We start from the raw sequence: 23,255 nt of genomic DNA, 5'->3' as shown, positions 1-23,255 counted from the left end.
CATAGACAGCAAATCATTCAATATATCTTTCAAGACAAGAACAGGGCAGTTTACTCTAGAAAACATGTTAAGTCTGTAAATTTAAGCAATATCCCTCGTCTCAGGTAACATACAGCAGTAACTGTTAATACAGGCCTAACGATGTCTATTGAGTCTTTCACAGTTACAAAAGCAAAGTTTAGAGAAAATTAACACAATTTTTCTAGCGAGTACTTGTTCTTCTTTTATTATTTCATTACTCCTAGTTTTATCTTGAGATCATTTAGGGGGCTTTGACCTCGGGGGTTTAACACTGCTGACTTAGTGAGCAAAAATAAATGCTGAACAGTGAATTAGCTAAAAATCCATGAGCCTTGTTTACCAAAAAAAAAACACAAGGCGAAGGCTTCCTCAGCCTCATGGAATTGCATTTCACAAGTTTCGAAAAAATCTATTAGATTGTCATAACAGGGAGTCGTCTGCAAATACTTTATACACAGAAGTGTGATCAACATTTTCAGAGGGGGTAACTAAGGTTTAACTTAGTGTATTGTGTATAAGATCACCACTAGCTTCCATTTTATTTTTCAAGATGTGATTCACCGTAGTGACGTAACTAAGGTAAATGACAGAGAGAACAAAAATGATTAAAGGACGAACGACATCATTAAAAAAAAGGGTTACACATACAAAAACAACTATAGATCACCACTAGCTTCCACTTATGTTAGATTTCACAGGAAATATTGTACATTTCCTATAACACTTACTGTATTCCACAGTTGTTCTTAATAGTTTATTTGCAGATTAAAGCTTAAGATCAAAATGTGTCTATTAAAAAATTAAACCTTGATAAATACACACTATTGTTTCATCTTAATTTTATTTTATTAAAAAAAAAGTCAAAATTACAATAACAAAGAAGTGTTTTATTTGTCGAATGCAAAGTATAACACAGGGTGATTGTGAGTAGAAATTCTTGTGACATGGCAAATGACAACTACATGCATTAAGAAACAACAAATCATCAGATTGTTAAGATTACAAGTAAGGGCAAAACATAACAAAAGAAAAAAGATTTAGAAAACTAAAATATATATAACAAAAAACCCAAATAACATAATATAATATAACAGATATACATATATTGTAATTTAAATATCTATCTTTTAAACCTCAATAACATAAAACATGAAAAAATACAATTACTGCATGACTTGTTTCCTTTCCTACCTGCACTTCTCACCTCTCGCCGCTAGTGGTCGCTGTGGGCCGCGGCGCTGTGACAGCGGCGGCTGTCAACTATAAACTTCCTGTATGAACATCCGGTGCCTCTCTTCCACCGGTCCGAGTCAACATGGTGGGTACAGAACAGATCACTTCACCTCATCGGTCCTCACAATCCTGTTCAATCCTCACTGTTTGTCAGCCCACCAAGCTGTTACAAACATCAGTCTGCACACAAATGGCACAAAGATTTCTAAACGCGGGGTTTTGATGCACATTAATGGAGTTAAATAAATGTAAACACAGGCTAAATGTTCCTGTGGTGCTAGCTAACCGACCACCAAACTGTTAAAACCACTGCCTGAATGTCACCGGTACACATGTAGTAATACTTTTACTGATAAAGTAATAGCGCTGGTTTGTATCGGTTTATGTAATTTTATGCTTTTTATATGTCACTTGACTTTGTTGCCTTTAATTACAGAGAAAAGAGGTCATAACTGACCAGGGCTAATGTTTGATATGATAACAGGGGTCTCACCTTAGAAGACCCGAGCAAATCCTACAACTATTTCAAGATTTTATACTGATCAGGTCAAAACTAATAGACTGAATTCGTTTTAAGCAACACTTTTAGCTTATGTCATTGACAGAGGGGTCATACTGGTGTTATGATATACTGAAAAAGTATGTACACTGAAAAAGTAGTGGTTGTCTTTTACTTTGATTAAATTGCTCTTAATCTGCTCTCTAGTTCACCATTAAGTAGATTGAAAACTCTTGGATGTGCGTTGAGAAAAAATGTAAAATGTCCTCTGCAGTGTAATTGCAGTGGTTTTATGTGTTAAGAACAGTCTGAGGAGATTTGCAGGTTTCGGTAAGAACAAGTGGAAATGTGCCGCTTGAATAAACGGCTGTTGATTTATAGTACTTTGTAATAAGATCATGCAAAAAGGCAGTTAAGTTGTGTGTAAGGTAATGCTCGATGCAGGGGCTTTCTACCTGGACGTTATTGTAACCAAACATTGTGATTTGTACTATTGTGGCAAATTCCCACTCTTTAAGTCATCATATCTCTGCCTAGAGGTGTTTTGGTGATTGTTTTTCTGTCTTTTGAAACATTAAACAATGAATTAGTGACAGATATTTGCTGAATGATTTGTCAAATACTATCTCAGCTGAGAATATTTTCAACTTGACCACCAAAAATGCAATCCACTTTAATACATCAACTACTCCATGTGATTTCCCTTGTTATTAGTTTTACTGCCATGTTTTTCAACTGCTTCTCTGTTTGGTTGCTCTTCAGGGGCGAGTCAGGACCAAGACCGTCAAAAAGGCCGCCAGGGTCATCATCGAGAAGTACTACACCCGTCTGGGTAGTGACTTCCACACCAACAAGAGGGTGTGCGAGGAGATCGCCATTATCCCCAGCAAGCCTCTGCGCAACAAAATTGCAGGGTAAGTAGAACTGGCTGCTATTCTGAGTGTACTGCAGAAACATGCACTCCTGCTAGCTGCTGTTGGCCCCTTCAGATGGTCTAATCAGTTTAATTGATTTGTCCAGATCAAGCGATTGTGTTTGTTTGTTCGTTCCAGGCTGGTTCACCTTTTTAAGTTCACCTCAGATTTGACGGTGACCTGAAAGTGTTTCTGCTGCAGCAGGATAAAGCAGGCTCTTGAGACAGAGAAGTCAGTGTAGCATGATGGAATATCTGTCATTTTGGAGTCCATTTATTAACCTGCCTTGTTAGTGATGCTTGTGCTCATTTTTTAAAAGCTGTTAGGCGTGTGGTGTTGTTAATAATCAAAAGATGAGCAGTAAAGTAGCTGTGTTAACTGTGTTCTGAGGATTAAAGTAAAATATCTGTAGCTGTCAAAATGAGACAGTTGTTTTTGCTGTAGTTTTTGAGCCTTCAGGCTTGACGTCAAAATGAAGTCTGAATGTAATGTTGATGTTTGAAGTGAGAGTGCAAGTGAGTGAGTCAGCAGGCAGTATACTCCCTCAGAGACCAGACGGCTGTAATGTCCTGCAGCTGTTCTTCTAAATTAAACATTTTACCCACTTTAATGAGGTTATTCTTAGAATGGAGGACTTTTGCTGAGAATTTAATTGGTGCTTTTGTTGAAGAAACAGGTGCTGGCTTCTTGTTATACTGCAGTTATTTATGTGTTCTGATGAAAGTGTTCCGATTGCTCCCACCTTCTGTGTGGAGCAGACTTTATCACCTCACTGTGCTCTGTCTGGACAGCTGGAGGTCAGTCGTGTGAATGCTCAGCAGACATAGTACACTGAGTTCAATTAAGCTGGATTTTCTTTTCTTTTTTTTGTACACTCAGACTGTGGCACACCACAAAGTGATCGTTGTTACTGAGTTGATTGATTTTCTTTGCTCTACACTGATGCTGCGAAATGTAGAATAAACTTGATGGGTCCTCGGCCATATTTAACAGTTTATTTGTGGTTACTAATTGAAAGTTTTCCTTTTATAATCATTGACTCAGGCAATGTGGTCATGATTATTTTTCTAATTTGTTTGTTTTGAGTTAGGAGCAGTTGCACAATACCTCAAATTCCAAATGCAACTAAAAAGTGTTTTCAGTATTGCTAAATATTTAGATCGGTCACACTAACTACTTTTTGTTGGACGATGGCCCCAGAAATAATTCACACAAACCATATTATTGTCATTTTAAGACCATTTTATGCTGCTGATATAATAATAGCATAATAATGCAAGTACACACAATTAACTTTTAATTCTTAATATTCAGACTGGAAATTAGAAGAGTATTAAAATATCCAACATGAATCAAACAAAACCACACAACCTAAATAATAATAATGCTGTGAAGCCTTACAATGGAGGGAAACCCTCCTTGTAAACACAACAGGCACTATTGAGGTCAGCAAAAATTATAAAGGACATCGATAAGTCGATAATGTAATTATGAAGACAAGCTTATGAATATGTAGATTTTTAAACATTTTTACAGGGCTGTAAATACAAAAATCTGTTAAGAACAACTAAACATTTTCATTGGTTGATTATCAAAATTTCTTGTTGCATGTCATTTAAATGAAGAAATACATCTTTTTTCTCGTTTACAATCATGTACATAATGTGTTAACAAAGTCAAACTGTGTTATTGGGTGCACTTAAATGAAAAGGTGCACCAGTGCAACCAGTGTGGAAAAATAGTCTGGAGCCCTGCACTTGACAGAATGACAGAAATGTTGCTAAATGTGCATCACAAGTTACCAAAGTAATCTAAAAATGCTGATTAAAAATAATAAAATCAATTGGTTATTTACATATTTCATTTTGTAGTCAGTAATGTGTAACCAGCTTGTATCTGATGTTTTTACTTGCTACAGTAAATCAAATTGTCATACATCAAGTGTCAATAAACTAATATTATAAATGTATAGTGTTTTGCTGTGGACTTGTTTCTGTTACTGGTAATAAACTTCTGTTCCTGTTTATGTCTCAGGTATGTGACACATCTGATGAAACGTATCCAGCGCGGTCCAGTCAGAGGAATCTCCATCAAGCTGCAGGAGGAGGAGAGAGAGAGGAGAGACAACTACGTCCCAGAGGTCTGTTATCACTCTTTTGTCTTGGAAACTCAAATATATCTTGCTGTTTTAATCAGTGCTTTGGTTGTTTGGTTTGGCAATGAATTTTGCTGCCTCAGGTTCCCCAGGTTTGATAAATCGTGTTGTAAAGCAACAAAAAAAGAGACAAAACACCTTTTTAACTTGCTTTCAAGCTTTAAAAGAAAAAAGACCCAGATCAGGCAGCTGATTTGTTGTTTATTTATCTCTTCCTTCAGATTTCTGCTCTGGACCAGGAGCTCATCGAGGTGGATCCAGACACTAAGGAAATGCTCAAGATGCTGGTGAGTGTAAAACATACTCTGCTTCTTTGAGGTTTTGTTCTAAACCAGAAGATTCTCACTTTGGCCGCTTAGTAATTAAAGTCCCTGCCTGTACCTGTAGATATTTCTCATGGGCAGACATTTTGACTTGTAATACCAATTCAAGACCAGTCATTATTTATTGAGCACATTTAAAAACAAATGTTGACCAAATGCTTTACAGAGAGATCAGGATTACATTCAGATAAAGTAATTAATAACAGGTTTTCTTAAAGTAGCTTTTCAGACTTTCCCAGATTAAAATAAATAACCCTGTCTGATTCGCTGCCTGTGATTAATATTCCTGTTTATTTACCTGAATCACTAATGCCTTGTCTTCTTCTTGCAGGATTTCGGTGGCCTTTCCAATCTTCAAGTCACTCAGCCAACTATTGGAATGAACTTCAAGACACCACGAGGACTGTAAAATCATGTGTAGTCATCTTCTTAATAAAGAGAAATGATTATTCAGGATTGTCCCCCTTTTCTTCATCCATATTTTGGATCTTGAACATACACTTCGCAGTGTCGACCTTCAGGCTGCTGAAAACTGTAGAGTTTCACACTGATGGTAATCAGAACACAGGGAAATTCAGCGTTCACTTATGGGTCATTCCTTACCAACTTACCGAGGGCCTCCCGGTTCATGTTGTGGATTTTCTTGAAAAAATTCATGTTCAAACTTATTTTAAATTCATCGGACCTATAAAGTCCTATAACTGTAGTCCAAATACTTTTTAAGTTTGGCCCTCAGAGCTAAATCAGCTTTATTGCAAGTCTTTGTTTCTTAAACCTCACCAATGCTCATTTTCACTGGATTGGGTTGAAATACGTCCCGAACATCCAAGAGACCCTCAAGAAACTTGGCAACATGTTTTCATTTAAATGGTTGTTGCTGAATGGTTAGTTAATAATGGGATGTTTTTTTATGTAAAAGTGTTGATATTCATTGCATATGAGAAATTCAAAGATGTTATATTACACTCGTTTCTAATTTTTTAAATTAGCAAATTTTTCACACTTCAGTGGTTTTATTTCATCAGTAGATATTTATACTTCGTTGACTTCAAGGTTTTCTATCTGTCTGATGCCGACTGTGTTCTGGAAGTTGCAGCTTGTAATGGCTTGGTTTGTTGCATATAGGTTATGTCATGTTCTGTGTGTCTGGACAAAATATGAATAAATCAGCTCAATACACATAATTATACATTGTCAAAAATCTGGGATAATCCCACCTGAAACAGGTTTGGGTAGATTACTGCAAAATGGATTACAATATAAAGTCATTTAAAAAGTGTGTTCATAATTGATCATTTAGCAGTTTTATGTGATAGTGAGCTCATGGCGCCATGCTCACTATATACAAAATGTAAATAATCCTTCTTGGGAAAATCTACAGTCAAAATAACTCAAAATGTGGGTACTTCTAGATGTGACAACTATTAACAGCACAAAGCCAAAATCTGGTTGCAAGAAAGTGACAACTAGTGAAGACATGAATTTTTGAAGATGACAGATTCTTTGTACTGGTAAAAAGAAAAAAAATAGACCCTGTAATCAATTTAATTACTGTAACCATTCAACAACACCCTTTTTAAATGAACACGTTGCCAAGTTCTGGATTTTGGGTGGGCTGACATGGAATGACCCTTTTGTAAAAGCTGGTAGTGATTTATGAACTTATTTTAAATACAACTGGTTATTATTCAATCTCTGACTCAGCTTACCATAGTTTTGCTACTGCAGCATGGTGCAATCAATTACATTTAAATGATGCATTCACAAAAAGAAAACAAATTGCCAAGTGATTTCTCCCTCTGTATACTTCCTCTCCCTCTGTATGCATACTGAACACTTTGTTATTGTGGATGTTGTTTGAATTCAGTCTTAAAACAACCTCTGTCAGTTGTGCAAAGATCATAAAAATTTAAATTTCATGAAAATCATCTGAACGTCAAGATGATATTTGATCCATCTGTGGGCTGATAACAGCTCAGCATGAGAGGGGCTCAACCAAAAAATTTCACATGGAAAAGAAAATTTAAAAAGATTATCCTAGCAAAGACAGAATTTACACCCTTTAAGCCAAAAACTGTAGCTGCTAAGCTAAAGCAATTAGCGTGATCCCCGTCTGAAGTGGGTGCACAAGCTCACCAAGGTGTAAATAACCATCTTTTAAAATCACTCAGATCTCCTGGAGACTTTGATTATACTGGACGAGCTGTATGGAGTCAATCTATGGGGCTTCCCCGGTGTTAAGTCCCCAGCTACTTCAGTTGTTCAGGAAAATGCTATAACATTTTTGCCGTGAAGCTCAAGAAATGTTTTGTAGACTACAAAATTTCATCCGACTTTCCATCGTATTGGGTGAAGAGATCATGACTGAAGGATTATCAAATTCACCAAAAAATGAAAATTCCATCATTGAGTAATTAAAGTAGTAATCAAAACTGATGCCAGCTTCTTGAATGTGAATATTTTCTGTTTTTCACTGCATTCACAGGAAACCCTTTTAGTTGTGATGAAGGCATTTGAGGACATCATATTTGGCTTTAGGAAACGTTGATTGATATTTTAAAGGCCAAAATAAGTGACAGATTAATAGAGAAAAAAAATCTAACAGTTGCAGCCCTACAGAAATTGCTAAATTTATAAATAACCCAATGGCCATTAAACTGACACACGCTGTGTAGTAATCCTAATTTGTAAACAAATTAGCAGCATTTTCCTTTTAGCAGGTAAATTAGATTATGGACCATCATCGGCCAGACAAGACCACAAACATTACAAGCTTCCAAATGAGTCAGTGTGGATAAACAAAACCATGATATTGAGAACTCCAAAAGACAAGCTATATTGATTAAGAGTCCAGACATGTCAGGTAATGCTTAAACACCTTTATTGTGCCCAATCTGAACATACTCCACAACTGTAAGTAGCAGCAAACTTGGCAGACCACAATGAGGTAGACTTTCAAAACTCTAAAAAGCAGCTGGGCTAAAGGGACAACAAGCTCAGCATGACAAACCTAATGGATAAAGAAAAGACACTTGTCTTTGGCACACAGCTTATTATGCATTTATGTCCAACTGGAACAGGAAGGCAAAATGGGATTAAGAAAGCAGTTTAATCATTTACTGGGGTCTACTCAAGCTCTGGATAGATTAAATTTATCATCAGCTAAGTGGAAGTTCTTACATTCAACAGGAAACAAGCAGCTGTTCTAACATAGGCGTGTCCCCCTGCTGATGTACAAAAGTGATTAAAAACCACTGCCACCTCTCCAAACGTGCAAATTAAAAAGTGCAAGAATCAAACTATGTACAATCTGTTCATTCACTCAATTTGGTCTCAACAGGGTCCATCAGTTGCTTGAGAAATTGATGGATTGCCAGTTGAAGCATATCCAGTACTATTGTTACACACATTTAATATAACTGGACTAACAAAGTTTAAAGTAGTACTTCCAACATTTGTGCCCATTCAGTTGAAATTTGGGAGGGCAAATTAAAAAAGAAAAAAATAGCCACAGAAAAATGTATGATGAAAAAAAGGAAAATAAAAGGGGGGGTTCTCCCATAAACAGCCGCCTGGTAGAATTCTGTTCAAAATTTTCATGTCATGACTTAAAACCGTTTGTGTACAAATTAGTAAAAAACTGCGTAAAAATGTCTGAAATGCGACTGGTTAAATGAAGCCCAACATTCAACTCCCAAAAGTAAGAAACACCAGTTGGCTTGCACAGGAAAAACGGACGCCAACTGGGGGTGGGGGAGGGAGGAGGGGAAAAAAATAAAAATTTAAAGGCACTGTATGGCATTTGCCAATGAACGGCAATGAGACTCGCGTGATTGCTCTTCACTATGCAACACATGTAAACAAAAAGAAAAAAGAAATGGCATTTTCATCCACTTCTTAACCTTAGGCTGACTCCCATCTTTCTGTCTGGCCACAAGTCCGGGAAAATGCATAAGTGTGAAGGGCCCCTTGTCTCTCCCAACAAGGTCACTGTGCATAGTGCCACTGTGAACAGCAAAAATGTAGCAAGTGCAAAAGTGAACATTTTCTACAGTGATATCCCCAGTGCCTGGTGGAGTGCCATGGTGCCCTCGAACTGAGGGACGTCTGGCACACGTGCTCTCCTCGGCGGGCAGCCTCGTCCCGTAGAGAGGGACTCTTTCTCTGGCCCTTCAGAGTGTGTGGATTCATCCGTTCTAGCTGGAGTCCCTGTTTTTCTGGTTGCGCATGAGGGGCCGGTGGTTGCTCAAGATGTCCATGGAGTGCTGCCAGTGCCAGCAAGAGCGGCAGTAGTACTTGAAGCAGGCCTGCGTGTCAACAGACAGGGATTGAGCTACAGTAACTTACAACAGCTTGCATGATGTTGGTGAAACATGTTCAGGTGCACAATAGCTCTTAAATTATTTTTAATTTCTGTAATGGTGTGCCATCTTGGCCAGGTCTCCCTCAAAAGATTTTAATCTGTGGACTCCCTGGTTAAATATAAATAAAATAATTTTGGTTTATTGTGACTAAAGCCTTATTTTGCGCTTCGTGTGCACACAGAAATCAAAACTGCCGGGAAGAAAACATGAATGCTTTTAGACCCATTTAGAACATTGGGTAGTGGTGCACTTCAGCCTCGTGGTCAAAATAAGCCTTAAAAAAACATTGCCAAAACCTCTCTGCACTCAATTTTACACAAAAAAAAAAAAAAAAAAAAAAGAATTCCTGAACTTTTTTCCCCTCCAGCACTGACAATTGTGCTATTGTTAATCAAAATTTGAATCATGATCATCAAATCGAATGTCAAATCGAATCATGGATTTGGAGAACAGTGACAGCCCTAGTCTTCACCGTCACTCGATCAGGTAATAAATAAGATTCATTACAAGATCTTAACTACTTTTTTCTGGAGGTAAAATTGAAACTGAGCGCAGGCTAATGTGTTCTAACCCATCATCCCTCACTGCACAAGAAAGCTGCACAGACACGATAAAGCATGGTGGAGGAACTCTAAACACAATTCAAAAAGTGATTTTGCATTGTGTACTTGCATTTTAATCACCCTGTCACTGGATTCTTAATCGTTTTGATTTATTTCTATGCCTTACGAAAAAGCATTTTACATTACAAATTTAAAAGTGCCATACAAATCATCTCTCCTAAACCAAACCATCTCAAGATGATGCAAGTCTGGTGTTTTTGGTAATATTAAAGGAAGCAATTCTTCATCCTTCATCCAAAATTTGTGGTTGTACATGGACCAGTTTGCTTCGTCAAGGAGGGTCAAACATTTTACGCACTGGGGCCCATACAACACTTTCACTGGTAACCTTGTCCAGAGCACAATGTGACAACCTACCATCCAACAATCATCAAGCCCTCCAGGAGGCAGCAAAAAGATGTAATGAAAAATGAGTTTCCACTGACCTGGTCTCTGCAGAAGAAAGGCCCAGGTTGACGAAGGCAAACTTGACACATTGAGTCTTCCAGGTAGGGGTCAATCTGGACCTGAAGGGGAAAGGCAAAGCCGCAGTGAGAAAAAAGCTTCCACCACTTAGTGAGAACCTGCTGATTAAGCACCAGTGACTTTCAAAAATAAACAGTGCAACAGCATTTTTGCTTTACAAGCAGTTCGTAATAGCGGTTTGACTTTCACTCTTTTTAATTAAAAGGCAAAGATTTGAGCCTTATTCATCATTTCCAGTTAGACATTTAATCACAGTCACTCAAACGGCTCTCCACAATAGCAGAGATACTAATTATTGATTACAGAAATTACAAAGACTGATTACAGAGCATCGTCTTACCTTCTTTGTAAACTTGGGGGTTTTGATCTCAACAAATGCTGCACACACAGCCTTCAGGTAACTGCGCTGATTGTTAAAAGTGACACGTCCAGAGCCTGTACACAAGAAGGTCAATAATTTAGTTTGGCAAAGCAAACAATCTCCACATCAAGTTTATATAAACAGATATTTGAAAGCAATGACAGAGGCCAAATGGTCCAGACTGTTTCCTCAACAGTCAGCACTTTCAATAGTTGCATTTTGTTTATGGCTCAAATCCTCACGTCAAAGTTTAATCAAGAAATTGAATCCACAAGTACAGCGAATACGCCGATCACAGTGACCACACTGAAATTGATTGAATACGGTCTTACGTTGTTATGAATGCATGGATTAAAGCAAAAAAAAAAAATCTTTTGACTGAAATGTTTTTTCGAGCTGTAGCCAAGTCATTTGTAATTTGTGAAACATGTTACAGGACATTTTACTTGACACGTGCTAAAAAAATAAGATTAGAATTACAGCCTCACCCCACATCATGTTCTAATGCAGACATCAAGTTTAAATATTTGACCAACAGTGTTTTGCAGGAGGATGATCTGAACAGCTGTTCTATTCACACTTAAAATGTTTTTTGTCTTTTCAATGTAATTTTCAATCTATGAAATCAATGCCTTTTTTTGCCAAGCTTCTCTCAAGTTTTACTCTCTCAAATAATCAACCATCTACAGAACTTTTCAGTACGCTATTTTTCTACTTATCATCATTATTATTATTCATAATATTGTTTAAAGTGAGCCTCTTATCGTTTAACAGAAAAATACATCATACAAACAGCAACTTTTGCAGCCTTGTCAGTCTGATGGCGAGTTATCACCTTTCTGTCATCACTAACATACTGTTAATAATCAAAGAAGCTCTGAGGCTTTGTTCTATATGTTATAATACAAGATTTCAGCATTGAGCTACAATCAGGCAACATTCATGATTCTGTACAGTCAAACTAACCAAAAACTTCTTATTGATCATCATTATAAAGTTTCAGGGCGTTCCTGTAACCATGGTAACTCACGGTGCCAGAGGGGAGGGAGAGACGCTGAATGAAGCAGTTTACACAGATACACTGCAGACAAAGTCCAGACTATAGTTATTTCACACATGTAGCACACAACAGGAGACTCTCAGTGTCAGACGAGTTCTCACGTGCTGACTAAACTCAATTGATAACGTAGCAGCGCGACGAGTCATTGCTAGCTAAGCAGCTAAACTTTAGCGCCGCTCCGTGTTGAGATCCCGCCCTATGTGGGTCACTACACTGTCATTGGTCAGGCGCGCACACGCCGTTAACGGTACAATTGGCTGTAGAGTGTGACAATCTGTCAATAAAAAATAAAAAAATTACAAAAAAAAAAAAAAAAAAAAAAAAAAATCAGCCAACAGTTCTCCGATCTACATTGATCTCACAAGTCGCCTCTGTTAAGTTTGAATGATGGAAATCCGTCGTAGCGACGGAGAACTTTAATCCATGTGAATGTGAAGCATTCTGTATTCCTTATTATTTTGAAGTATACAGAAGCCCTGAGGGGCAAGTGAAGCAATTTTTTTCCTGAGGATCCATTTTCTAGGTCTGATCTAAATTTTTTTCTCCTGTGTTTTCTTAAAAAAAAGTTTTGCCAAGATAGTCTGTCAAAGTTCATTAATGCAACATTTAATTTTCAAAGTGCACATGATTTGATTCAAGATGAATCCTGAACACAGAAACAAAACTGAAGACATGTGACCAATACAAATGTAACTCTTTGTTGAACCCTATAGCTGTAGCTAACAGTATGCTGAAGTTAAAACTAGTGACATCAAATACTTTACAACATGTCTACAAACTGCATGCACATACAAATAAATTTTCCTTCAGCATGTTTCACTTAAAGAACGAAAAGCCAAAAATCTGACCGTCTCACCTATGGGGTACTTGTGCTTGTCCGTGTCGATGCCAGCGTACATGACGCCTCCAAACAGGTCGTTCATGATGCTGGCCAGCGCCTCAGCGTTCAGCATGCCATGCAGCGCACCGACAAACACTGTCTTACTGGGGTCCAAACGCTGGGCGGGGCAACGCACATAGTTACTGTCAGAGATCACCCAGGGGATCACCTGAACCTGTACCAGAAAAATTGACAAGTGTCACAGGAATCAGTTGACAAGATACCAAACTTTGTTTCATTTACTGGAAGAACTGAACTGAAGAACAATGATGCAGGATACAGCATCTGACACAATGATATACAACTGCTGTAGCTACCAAATCTGACATCTTATGATCCAGTCCTGGTTCAAGAACATGTTTACAAGCTTACGTTTAAAGTTAACAAAATTCAAAATAAAACTGCAAATCTTCACATTTGAGAAGCTGGAACCATGAAATGTTTCATGAAGGGAAAGTAAAATGTAGTGGAGTAGAAGTAGAAAATGGTGTGAAAAGTACAAGCATCTCAAATTCGTGCTTCACATTACTTGAAATGTTTGACTGCAGTGCAGGTTTTAGTTTCTACTCACATCCTTGCATCTCATTCTGCGGCTTGACATCTTGAAGTAGTACTCTCGGTTGTCCTCTGGGTGAAACGGGTCCTGGGAGCAGGCGTGCAGCAATGCCCGCACAGACTTGTCATTCTCAAACACCAGATAGACATAGCCTAAAACATAGAATACTTTAGGATCCAGAAAAATGAGCCCCCCTCCAGTGCCAATTTATTGTGGTGTGATTTTAGACTGACAGAATGACTTTCACAATGTTCAGGCAGCTACTATAACGATTATAAAAATGCCAGTAACACAAGTGAGTAGTTATGATATGGCAGTTTGCAGTGTTTTGTCTGTTGAAAACTAATTTGGTCTGGCCTTTTACAAACAATTTGGATTAGTCAATTTTGTTTGTAATCAATATATCTTCAGTTATCTATAATGAAAATAATCATTAGATCAGGCAGTGATTATCTGACTAGGGCTGCAACCATCTGTCAAAGTTTGAGACATTTCTACTTTCACAGACATGTGTGCTCGGAAAGATGAACATTTGCTCAGTCTAACGGCCTAAAACACCAGCAAGTTGAATAAATACCTCTGAAAACCAGAAAACAGTTATAAGCTTCCACAAACAGACACTCACTTTAGGTCTAATGCATTGAGAGTCATTTTGATTTCTCCATGCATCTATCACCATGTCTTCTGCTACATTTGCGCCCCAGTATCACCACCCAAAGTTGCTCTAGAGGCCCGACAGTCAAACTCACCAGCATACCATGTGCTCACCACAGTGCCACCCTAAAACCCTGAAGAATAAAAAAAATAGCCTACCAGCCTGTTGTTACCTTTGGCTACATTACCTTTGGGAGGACAGCGAGGGTGCTTTCCATCCTTACCCGGCCACTCCACAGTCAGAGGGCCGTACCCACTGAAGGTGTTGATGAGCCCAGCTGAAATAAAGGAATGAGGGAGTGAGACGGACAAGCTGTTCATTTAGCAGATGTTTTTAGTAAAATGGAGGTAGTATTTCAGTGAATGTGGCTCTAGTTTTGATGGGTGTGGTTGTGGGAAGTTAAGTTGAGTTAATACTCAAAATATAAACACTTCATTTATTCCATTTTGGCTTCACAGTTCTTCTCTCCTGTTAAATAGAAGTCCTTTAACTCTTATCTTTGTGATGAATTCAGCAAATGATTTTTGCCTTGTTTATAAAACGCACCCATTAAATGAATGTAAATATGAACAAAATCCCTTATTTTGTGTTTTAAAAAAAAAAAAAAAAAAAAAACGCTTTAGTTTTAGGGATGCACAATACGTATCGGACCGACATTGGGATATCTCTTATTGGCCATTTATTTGGGAAATTCTAGCTGATATGAAGCCAGATTGCTTAAGTTGACTTTCCCCAGAAGGAAAAAAACTGAAAGACTGTAAAAGCTCTGCTGGGTCTTTATGGTGATCACATACAGATGCTCTTTGGAAACTTCAGGTGTACTCCACTTATTCAGTCTTGTAAAAAGTCCTTCAAAAACAAAAAGGCCTACAGTGTATAATTTGTGTAAAGTTAAAATGCCTTTATTTTAGCAAAATGAAGGTAGGTCTTCATCAGGATCATTGTCAGCAGTAGCTTGCAAGCTTTTCCCTCTTTCAATAAAAGGATTATCTTATCCTGCTACATCTAAACAGGAATTTGGGATTTATGGAATTAAGCACAGCCCAGTAAAGCTAATCACTCATTGCACACCAATACACATCCATAAAATCAGGAAGTAAACGTGAAGCCGCAGTTACCTTCTGTGATGTCCCAGGGAACGCCACCAAGAAAGACCTTGCAGGAGTACAGAGGATCCTTGTTGATTCTGGGAGGCAGCTGACCACTCCAGGTGAATGTGGCCTCATTCACAGCTGAGGGGTAGAGAAATTCAGAGGTCATATATACTCAAAAGGCACCACAACTTTCATGTGTACCATTTAAGCTGACCTGTAAAAAAAATCTAAATGGCTAAGGATTTGAAGTGTTTACCTGCAGCCTGTCTGTGCAGGCGGGCCTCCCTCTCAATACTGAAAGCATCATCCGACTGGTCCAGCACGTCTGCACCAGGCCACGGAGAGCCAGTACGCCAGCGGCGGGAGATGACTGAGGAGGCGGGGCTGGCACTGGATGGCGGGGTCAGAGGAGAGCTGGAGTCCTGTGGGTCCATACGGGATCCTAGACGCAGTAGATCCTTCTGCATGCTTGAAGCAAGATAAGGCAGGGGAGGGGAAATCCGCAGAGTCGACTGCAGAGAGACATGTCCAAACAACTGAATGTTACTGGAGACGGATTATATTTTAAAAGGGTAACTCCACTAATTTGTTTACAAAGTATTTACATGAACAAATACATTTCAAAATCACTGATTCCAACCAAAGAAACAAGTCCTGTGACTTTCCAATCTGCTGCTCTGCATTTCTCTTCATTAGTAAATAAAACCTGTGTATCTGAAGCAAAGACTGACAGGCTGGACACAATGGATGCATGTGCAGCGCTGCTGCATGGCGTTACCTCTTGCTTTTCATTTCAGCATCCAAGTTAATAGGTTAGACCGTTCACCCTGGATGCCTGGGACACGCTTCTCACGCGCATGTCAAGCATGGCTGCTGCGTCGCGTCATTTAGAGATTCGGAGTCTCACCAATTTCTATCGCAACTGTGTGCCGTTATCGACCTGAAAACGACCTGTAGACAGTCATATGGGCATCATACCAGCATTTCACTACAGTTTTAATGGCCGTCTATGTAGAATATGTCAGACATGAAGTGAATACATACAACAGGTGAGGGGCAGTTTTCCTGTGCACTCACTTTCCCTCGCTCCCCCTCCAGCTTTCTTCTTTCAGCAGGGTAAAGGAAAATCACCTCGTCATATTTATTGATAATTATCAAAGTCAAACTCCATGTAAACAGATGGGGCATGCAGGAGCTGCTGCAGCAGCAATGCAGCTGCAACATAGCCCATGTGAACACAAACACACGAGTGAGACGCAGCAGCTCGGTAATGCAGCCGCCATGCAGTACACAGGCATCCAGTGTGCCCAGTCTGTGAGATGGTTCAGGCAGCCGTCTGAATCTGCCGTTACACTTGCATGACTTGCGTATTAAACATGGAGATGTACTGAAGCCATCTGTCATGTTTACTCTGGCCTGCTGCCTCACTGCTCACCTGAAAGCTAGGCAGACACTCGTTTCTGATGCTGCCACCATCACTGCTGTGTAAAGCATTTTAAAGGCTCCGAGTCTAGCTTCACCTTTCTTTACAAAAAGGAGCAATAAGGTCAGAGCCTGGACACTAAACACTACTGTACTTATATAACCCTCAGAAACTGAAATCCTTTGTCTTCATTTTGCATTTTATGCTACCGTCATTGAGACTCAAGATTTCCTGCAGATATTACACAATAAAAGTCTAGCAGGACAGGGAGGGGTTACAGCTTCAAGGACTTTAAAATGAAACCTCTGTAAAAGGAAGTGATTTTTATTGACAGCAGCTTAACACAAACAAATGGAAATTAGAGAGTTTGAACAATAATTCTGTAAGCGAAAGTCAGACCAACAGTGCCGATTATGGCATGACTGTATTAAGAATAGGGACTATAAAAGATTTTAAAAATGAGTAGATGTCTCCCATCTGATGTGATAGTTTAACAACATGTAAGGTTAAACTGCCTCCAGTTGCAATTTCAGTTTTAATATTTTAATGATTACTGGGATAATATCATGTTTGACAGGATAATCGGGACATGAATTTTCATATCGTCTCATGCCCAATTTAGTTTTTGTATTTTTTTTTAGTACTATTGAAAAAGTACTTTAACATGAAATTTATCAAGAAAACTGGTACAGAAAATGTTGTATAAATCACAGAAGAAACAGCAAATTAAAAACAGGAACAGATCCAAAGAGTGACATGTCTTCCTAAAATATATTAAAGTTTGGAATATGGGCCCATCTCTAATAAAAGCCTCATTTAAAAAGCCAGAGCAACCATTTTATCATTCATGTTTATCTACATGTCAGCACATTGTGACCTGGTTGTCAAACAGACAAATGTTCCCCTCCTGACTGGCCCCTTACAATCAAACACAAATCAGGAGTTGCAGATTAAGTATCATGGCCTTACCAGCATGTCACAGAGATGGTCTGAGCCAGAACTGAAGCCACTGGTCTCCGAGTCTTCAGGACTGCTGGAGCGAGAGTCCAAGAAGGAGCTCGAGTCCAGACGGTTTGCCATGCGAGCCATGCTGGGGAACTTCTCCAAGAAGTCAGCAGTCATGCTCATGGACTCAGGAGGCAGGTAGCCCGGGGGCTTCCCGAGGATGCTACTGAAGGGACTGTTCAGTATACCTAGCACTGGAGACAAAGGACAATTATACCATTTACAGTCTCATTGAGATGACTCAGCCATTTCAGTGATGTAGCCATGGTGATATTTACCCTTAGCTTGTTTGATGTTCGCAAGAGGATGAGCAAACTGGAGAAAATAGGATGCGTGTGCTGAATCTACAGAGCCATATTGATTTGTCAGGAGGCATGCTGAATTGCTTTCTAAAATGTGTATCTTTCGTTGCTCTTTTAGGGAATCTGGATGAGCAAAGTGAGTAAAATTGGCTTTGTGTGCTGAATCTGCAGACCTTAGAGGCTTTAACGCAAACTCATGTATCCAAAATTAGCATGTAGAAGACACTGTGCGAGTTGGCAGCCAACATGCCTGGTGAATCGATGGTCATAGCATTTTCAATTTTACATTCAGTGTTTTTGGCTGCTACCAATCTGAAACACAATCTGGTAACAGAAGCTGCACGCCTTTCCCTTAGCACAAACACTGCAGGCCAATTCCTATGACGCCTTCTCCAAACAAAATCCAGTGCAATTCCTTACCTATTAACCAGCATCTTCCTTTTGATAACAAAGTGAGTCAGCTGGCAACTGACAGATATGTAGTGCGTGGCCTGTAACAGTGAACATGAGGCTCTGAGGGGATTATTCAGCTGTAGGCCGCATTCAAAGCTCTGTCCCACTTTGTTGCGGGCCCAGTTTAGAAAGCTCTAAATGAAGTTGTGCCTGGTCGGTTTGGACATGCAACAGTAAAACTATAGCTTCACAAATGGGGTCACGACAAGTGGGGCATCGTCATTTGTGATACCTCTCCAAAGACTGGTCTCAAAACTGTCAGCGTTTACATCTGTATTCACACGTTAATCACAAAGTTGAACGGTTAGTCCTGTTCAAATGTATGCATTCTGGCTGAAAAATATTAATATCTTGGCATGAGTTTGATCAACAGGTTATACACTTAAATATTTAGAAAATGATTGAACTTCTTAGTTACAATTTAAAAAAGAAACCTTACATCCTGTAGGTTTGTGGAAAAGAAAAGTAGCTTCACTGGACTGTTTTTGTGCCTACTGAATTACTAGAGACGCAGTAAAAGGAAAACTGCTACATCATCCTCCCTGGTGACGCTACAGCCTGTTCCCACACATACAGACTGAGCCACCACCACATATTTCAATAGAAATGAGAGCTACATGAATCAAAGCACACAGCCTCACAGATGTTACATGTTGAAAATAAAAGAGTCATGGTGAGAGCAAATAAACACGTCGGAAAACAACTACCACAACTCACTCTGGATCATTATGTTGAATAAAATATAGAGAGACCAGACCTCATAAAACAATTCAAGTAAATAAAAGATTGTGTACTTACTGGAGGGTGAGCTGGTCTGAACCTGGGAGGGGGGTGTGTGTGTGTCTGTCTCCTGGCTGCTCCAGGGTCTGTCCCACCCGGACAGCCGGAGGGACTGGAGGCCCAGGCCCAGGTCTGTGACACCCGGTGGGCCCCTGGATGACGGCATCTCCTGGGAGCCCGGCATGCTGCCACAGTTGGGGAAGAGCATCCTCCTGCTGCCCACCGCAGCCAGCTCCGACTCTTTTCGGTCCAAGGTCCAGTTCAGAGATGTAGAAAAAGAGGAGAGGAAGTGTTAGTCAGCTAAAAGAGAACTGTTGTTTCAATCTACGTTACATAGAAACGGGCTCAGAGAGAGTCAACACACAAAACTGTTTCATGTTAAAATAAAAAAATAAAAAACTTCCCTCATCACATCTCCCCCTACCCTGGCTGACGGGGGAGCTAACCTGCTGCCTCTGTGCTCGGTGAAACTGCCATGCATCTCCGTCCGCATCACTGACCCACCTAGCAGCATGTGACATGGCTGCTGATGCACTCGCACACCCCTGCTAATGACATCAGCTCTCCCCCACCTCCCTGCTTCCTTGCCTAACAACTGTGTAATGAAAAATTCCTGTCGGAGCTATTGGCTTGTTGATAGAAGTACTCCCCTCTCTGGTAGGCACAGCACGCCTCCGAGTTGGTGAGAAGACGGCCGCCACTGCTCCCACTGTTGCTGCTGCTGCTGCTGCTTACTCTGTCTAGCTGCGTTTCCTGAGCGAGCTGACAGAGGGAGGAGGAGGCGAGGGGCAGAGCTACAGCGGCATGGTGGGAGGCAGCATGGGAGATGGGAGTGAATGACTCAGCAGACTTTATTCTAAAAAGAGCGTCAGGCTTGAGGCTCAACAAACAAACCTGGATTTAAATAACTATCATACACATGACTTTGTGTTTATTTTACACACAAACACCCACAGTGAAGAAACAGGCATGCAGAGGCTCGCTGTAGCAGAAGCAGCTGACTGATCAGATGTTGAGGACGGAGCGATTTGCACCGCCAGCTCCTCCCTTCCCTCTCCAGGCCTGGAAACCATCCAGCTGCCAACTACAGCCCTGATTCAGCAACACCAAGCTGGGGTGGTGGGGCAGAGAGGCCACACCAGAAGTTCAGCTCAGTTAACGTCAAGATACGATTCACTTTAGTATCACTCTCAGAACATAAGTGTACTGCTGCTTAGATCAAGCCGGTCTATTATGACTTTAATGCTGTATAATTATCTAGATTAAGACTGCAAGTCACAACCATGGACATGCCTTTAGCAAATTAATTCAAGAGAAGGACACAGGCGCTGCGCTGAGCTTAAATCTTGGCAAATCTTACTCTTGAGGTAAAAAAAAAAACACTTAGAAGTGCTGCAATGCTGCAGACCAGCGATGCAGCATGAATCAGCTGCTGGCACACAGATCATAATGACAAGGTGAAGGAGTTTTAACAGTTGCAAACTCCAGCTGAGAAAGTTAAAGGTGATCCTTTGACGGGGATGCAACTTCGCCTTTAAATATGAAAAAACATTCATTCTAACCCTGACGTTTAAGTATTGTTGAAGCTTTCATTCAAGTCATTTTATGGTGTAAATGTAAAGCTACAACAAAAATGTCACCTGCTGAACAGCAGCAGGAGAATCCAACATCGGACACTGAGATCATGTCTACTGTAATTTAGTTTTTAGGGAAAAAAACCCCAAAAACTTGCAAGCTTTGCAAGTTTTTTTTAAAATTAACATTAAAATGAAACAAATTCGACAAGGTCGAATGGGGTTTCTGGGAGATTGAGACGGGCTTTTTCACAGTTTTCTGACATTTTATAAAACATTGATTCTAACATAAATGAACAGTTGGGGATGAAATTCCATATAATTTGATTAAATTACAAACTTTATCGATTTCTGCTCAGAGGTCAAGTGGAGAGATCTGACTGACTCATCTCAGGTTTTCAGCTCCTGAGATCTGAGGAGCTGCAGCTTCTCTTGCAACAGAACAGAAATCTGAAGAGGTTTCTAAGAAATTGAGGGAGCTTTGTCAGTTTTCTGACATTTTATATCACATCAAGAGTTTTGCTTAGAACGAAACAGTTTAGTTGATTACCTTTGGACCAACAATAAAGACCTCATTTACTGCATGTCCAAACCAAACGTATGGAACTGAGACAGCATGCAGCCCTGAATGTGCAGAGTTATACGACAAATGATTAAAGTCTATGAAAATCCAGACTGATTAAACTACAAATTTAATCTGATTTTTGCTCGGAGGTCAAGTGGAGGGTTTTGACTTGGAGTTCTCCATTTGCTTATCAATTTTCAGCTCTAAAGCTGTGAGGACTTGGAGCTTTTCTTTGTTTACTTGACATTAAAATGGAAGCGAGCAGAAGTCTGAAGAGGTCAAATGGGGTTTCCTGTAGCTAAACCATTTAAACACCAGCAGCGTGGATCCTTTTCTTTGTTCATCAGTGAGACACAAACGACACCTCACCACACAGCATGTCTGCTTTCCCCTTGGAGTTGTTGGGCGTGTTGCACACACCGGTGAAATCCAGAGCGTTGCCCAGGATGGTGTTCATCCTGCGGAAGATGTCCGCGTTGCTGCAGGTGGACAGGGCCGCAGACTCGGCGTCCGGGCTGCTCGGCCTGCGGGGATCGTTTCTCTGTAGGAGGGAACCAGAAGACAGGAGAAGTTAACCTGCAGTCATGCTAAGAGCGAAGCTAAAGGCTAGGAGACCTGGACACTGATGTTCAGACCACTTCTGGTCAAGTTGTTTCAGGGTAGGAATGAAAGTTTTCACACGTGGTAGTTTGATGGCACACACAAGGTCAGACGACGGACGAGGCCGAATCATGAAATTCACAGTTTAACTTGTTTTTTTAACTCACCAGGGAAAAAGCCATGATGTGAACTGACGACCTAACAGAAATGCCACAGTATCAACCGCTGCCTGCGATGAAAGCTCATATTTGGCTGTTTGTCTGTCGGCAGTTAATTAGTCTCAATGTGATGAACGTGCGCTCCGCCAACCACCGCGGCTCACGTGCTCCACATCAAAGAGAAACACTGCACAGCTACAAGCACGTGTCAAAGCGAATTATAATATTAAAAACAATAAAAAATATAACATTAACAGCTACATTCATTTAGACATATATATATCATATTATATCATTAATATTGTCTATTTTGTAAAGTTTATTCCTGCAGTCATCCTGCACAATGCATTCTGGGACATGCCCCAAAGTATTAACCTCTCTGGGGTCGACGGAGGCGCCAGCGTGTCCAAATCACATGACCGATTTAAGATGACGTAGCAGCAAGAGGCGATTTTAAATTTTGTTGATAGGCCAAGTAAAACCAGACTTATGATAAATAAGTCACGCCATGCTTTTTCCTGGATAACGTCGTCACGTTTGGTGCAGGAAGAAACTGTAAAAACTGGCTATTCTCAGGAAAGTGCTTGCAAGCAAAAAAACGTGGCTACCATTATTTTTTCTATTGGTGGATAAATGCACCACATCAACCAATCAAAAAAATGGCATTTGGTTGCTGAGGAACAGGGGAAAGTTGTCGGAGTGATGGCAGCGAAAGAGACAGCGATACCTAGCAGCTAGCCATAGTGAGTTTTGAGATTTGAGAGATTTGTGACATTCAACGTGTTTGGAGTGTATAGTTAGTGTGTAGTGTAGTGTGTTTGGTGTGTAGTGTAGTGTGTTTAGTGTGTAGTGTAGCCTCTTTTTTTGTTTTGTGTGTCAAAACAATGAGGCGGCTACTGAAAGTGGAGCGGGCAGCGCAGCGCTTCTCTGAGCTGGGAGGAGCTGAGGGAGACGGAGCCAATCCAGAGAGTGAGGACTTTGACCATGAAGTGGGTGATCCATCTTTTGTTTCGGTGACACCATGGAAGTGTCAGGCCTGTGATGTGTCTCTCTGTCTTGTGGTGGACAGGAACTGTTTTTTGGAGTCGCACAAATAATTTGTGTGGCATCTTATTGTGACACCTGGTTGTTTTGTAAATGGTTGTAAATAGTTGCTTGAGGCATTGCCTGTATTTTAATGTGAATAGTTGTA

General features: G+C 40.1%; 2 protein-coding genes across 3 annotated transcripts; one reads left to right on the top strand and one right to left on the bottom strand.

The window, feature by feature from the left end:
• The first annotated feature begins 1,302 nt into the window (after positions 1 to 1,302).
• Positions 1,303 to 5,599, top strand: LOC140994952 (small ribosomal subunit protein eS17-like). The gene is made up of 5 exons (XM_073464810.1): positions 1,303 to 1,339; positions 2,516 to 2,667; positions 4,702 to 4,807; positions 5,044 to 5,109; positions 5,477 to 5,599. Exons 1-5 carry the CDS (start codon positions 1,337 to 1,339, stop codon positions 5,552 to 5,554), a joined length of 405 nt encoding a protein of 134 aa, XP_073320911.1. The 5' UTR covers positions 1,303 to 1,336; the 3' UTR covers positions 5,555 to 5,599.
• A 2,410-nt stretch (positions 5,600 to 8,009) lies between these two features.
• Positions 8,010 to 22,177, bottom strand: cpeb1b (cytoplasmic polyadenylation element binding protein 1b). Of its 2 annotated transcripts, none has more exons than XM_073463908.1 (12): positions 22,073 to 22,177; positions 21,675 to 21,846; positions 19,185 to 19,406; positions 17,596 to 17,825; positions 15,460 to 15,715; positions 15,228 to 15,341; positions 14,282 to 14,386; positions 13,470 to 13,606; positions 12,875 to 13,073; positions 10,938 to 11,032; positions 10,558 to 10,638; positions 8,010 to 9,452 (listed from the first exon to the last, which is right to left on the bottom strand). In XM_073463908.1, exons 1-12 carry the CDS (start codon positions 22,085 to 22,087, stop codon positions 9,342 to 9,344), a joined length of 1,737 nt encoding a protein of 578 aa, XP_073320009.1. In that variant the 5' UTR covers positions 22,088 to 22,177; the 3' UTR covers positions 8,010 to 9,341. The 2 variants fall into 2 exon arrangements, with proteins under 2 accessions (XP_073320009.1, XP_073320010.1); XM_073463909.1 differs by having other exon boundaries at positions 21,726 to 21,846.
• Between the last annotated feature and the right edge of the window lie 1,078 nt (positions 22,178 to 23,255).

Source organism: Pagrus major, chromosome 4 (assembly GCF_040436345.1).
Source record: "Pagrus major chromosome 4, Pma_NU_1.0".
Taxonomy (NCBI): Eukaryota; Metazoa; Chordata; class Actinopteri; order Spariformes; family Sparidae; genus Pagrus; species Pagrus major.
This window is presented reverse-complemented; position numbering and strand designations above follow the sequence as displayed.

Excerpts from the sequence above, each read along its gene's own strand:
- LOC140994952 (XM_073464810.1), top strand. Across the intron at positions 4,808-5,043 it reads GAGACAACTACGTCCCAGAG|ATTTCTGCTCTGGACCAGGA; the intron begins GTCTGTTATCAC and ends CTCTTCCTTCAG. Across the intron at positions 5,110-5,476 it reads AGGAAATGCTCAAGATGCTG|GATTTCGGTGGCCTTTCCAA; the intron begins GTGAGTGTAAAA and ends TTCTTCTTGCAG.
- cpeb1b (XM_073463908.1), bottom strand. Across the intron at positions 19,407-21,674 it reads GAAAGCAGACATGCTGTGTG|AGTCGGAGCTGGCTGCGGTG; the intron begins GTGAGGTGTCGT and ends TGGACCGAAAAG. Across the intron at positions 13,607-14,281 it reads CAAAGGTAATGTAGCCAAAG|GCTATGTCTATCTGGTGTTT; the intron begins GTAACAACAGGC and ends TCTATGTTTTAG.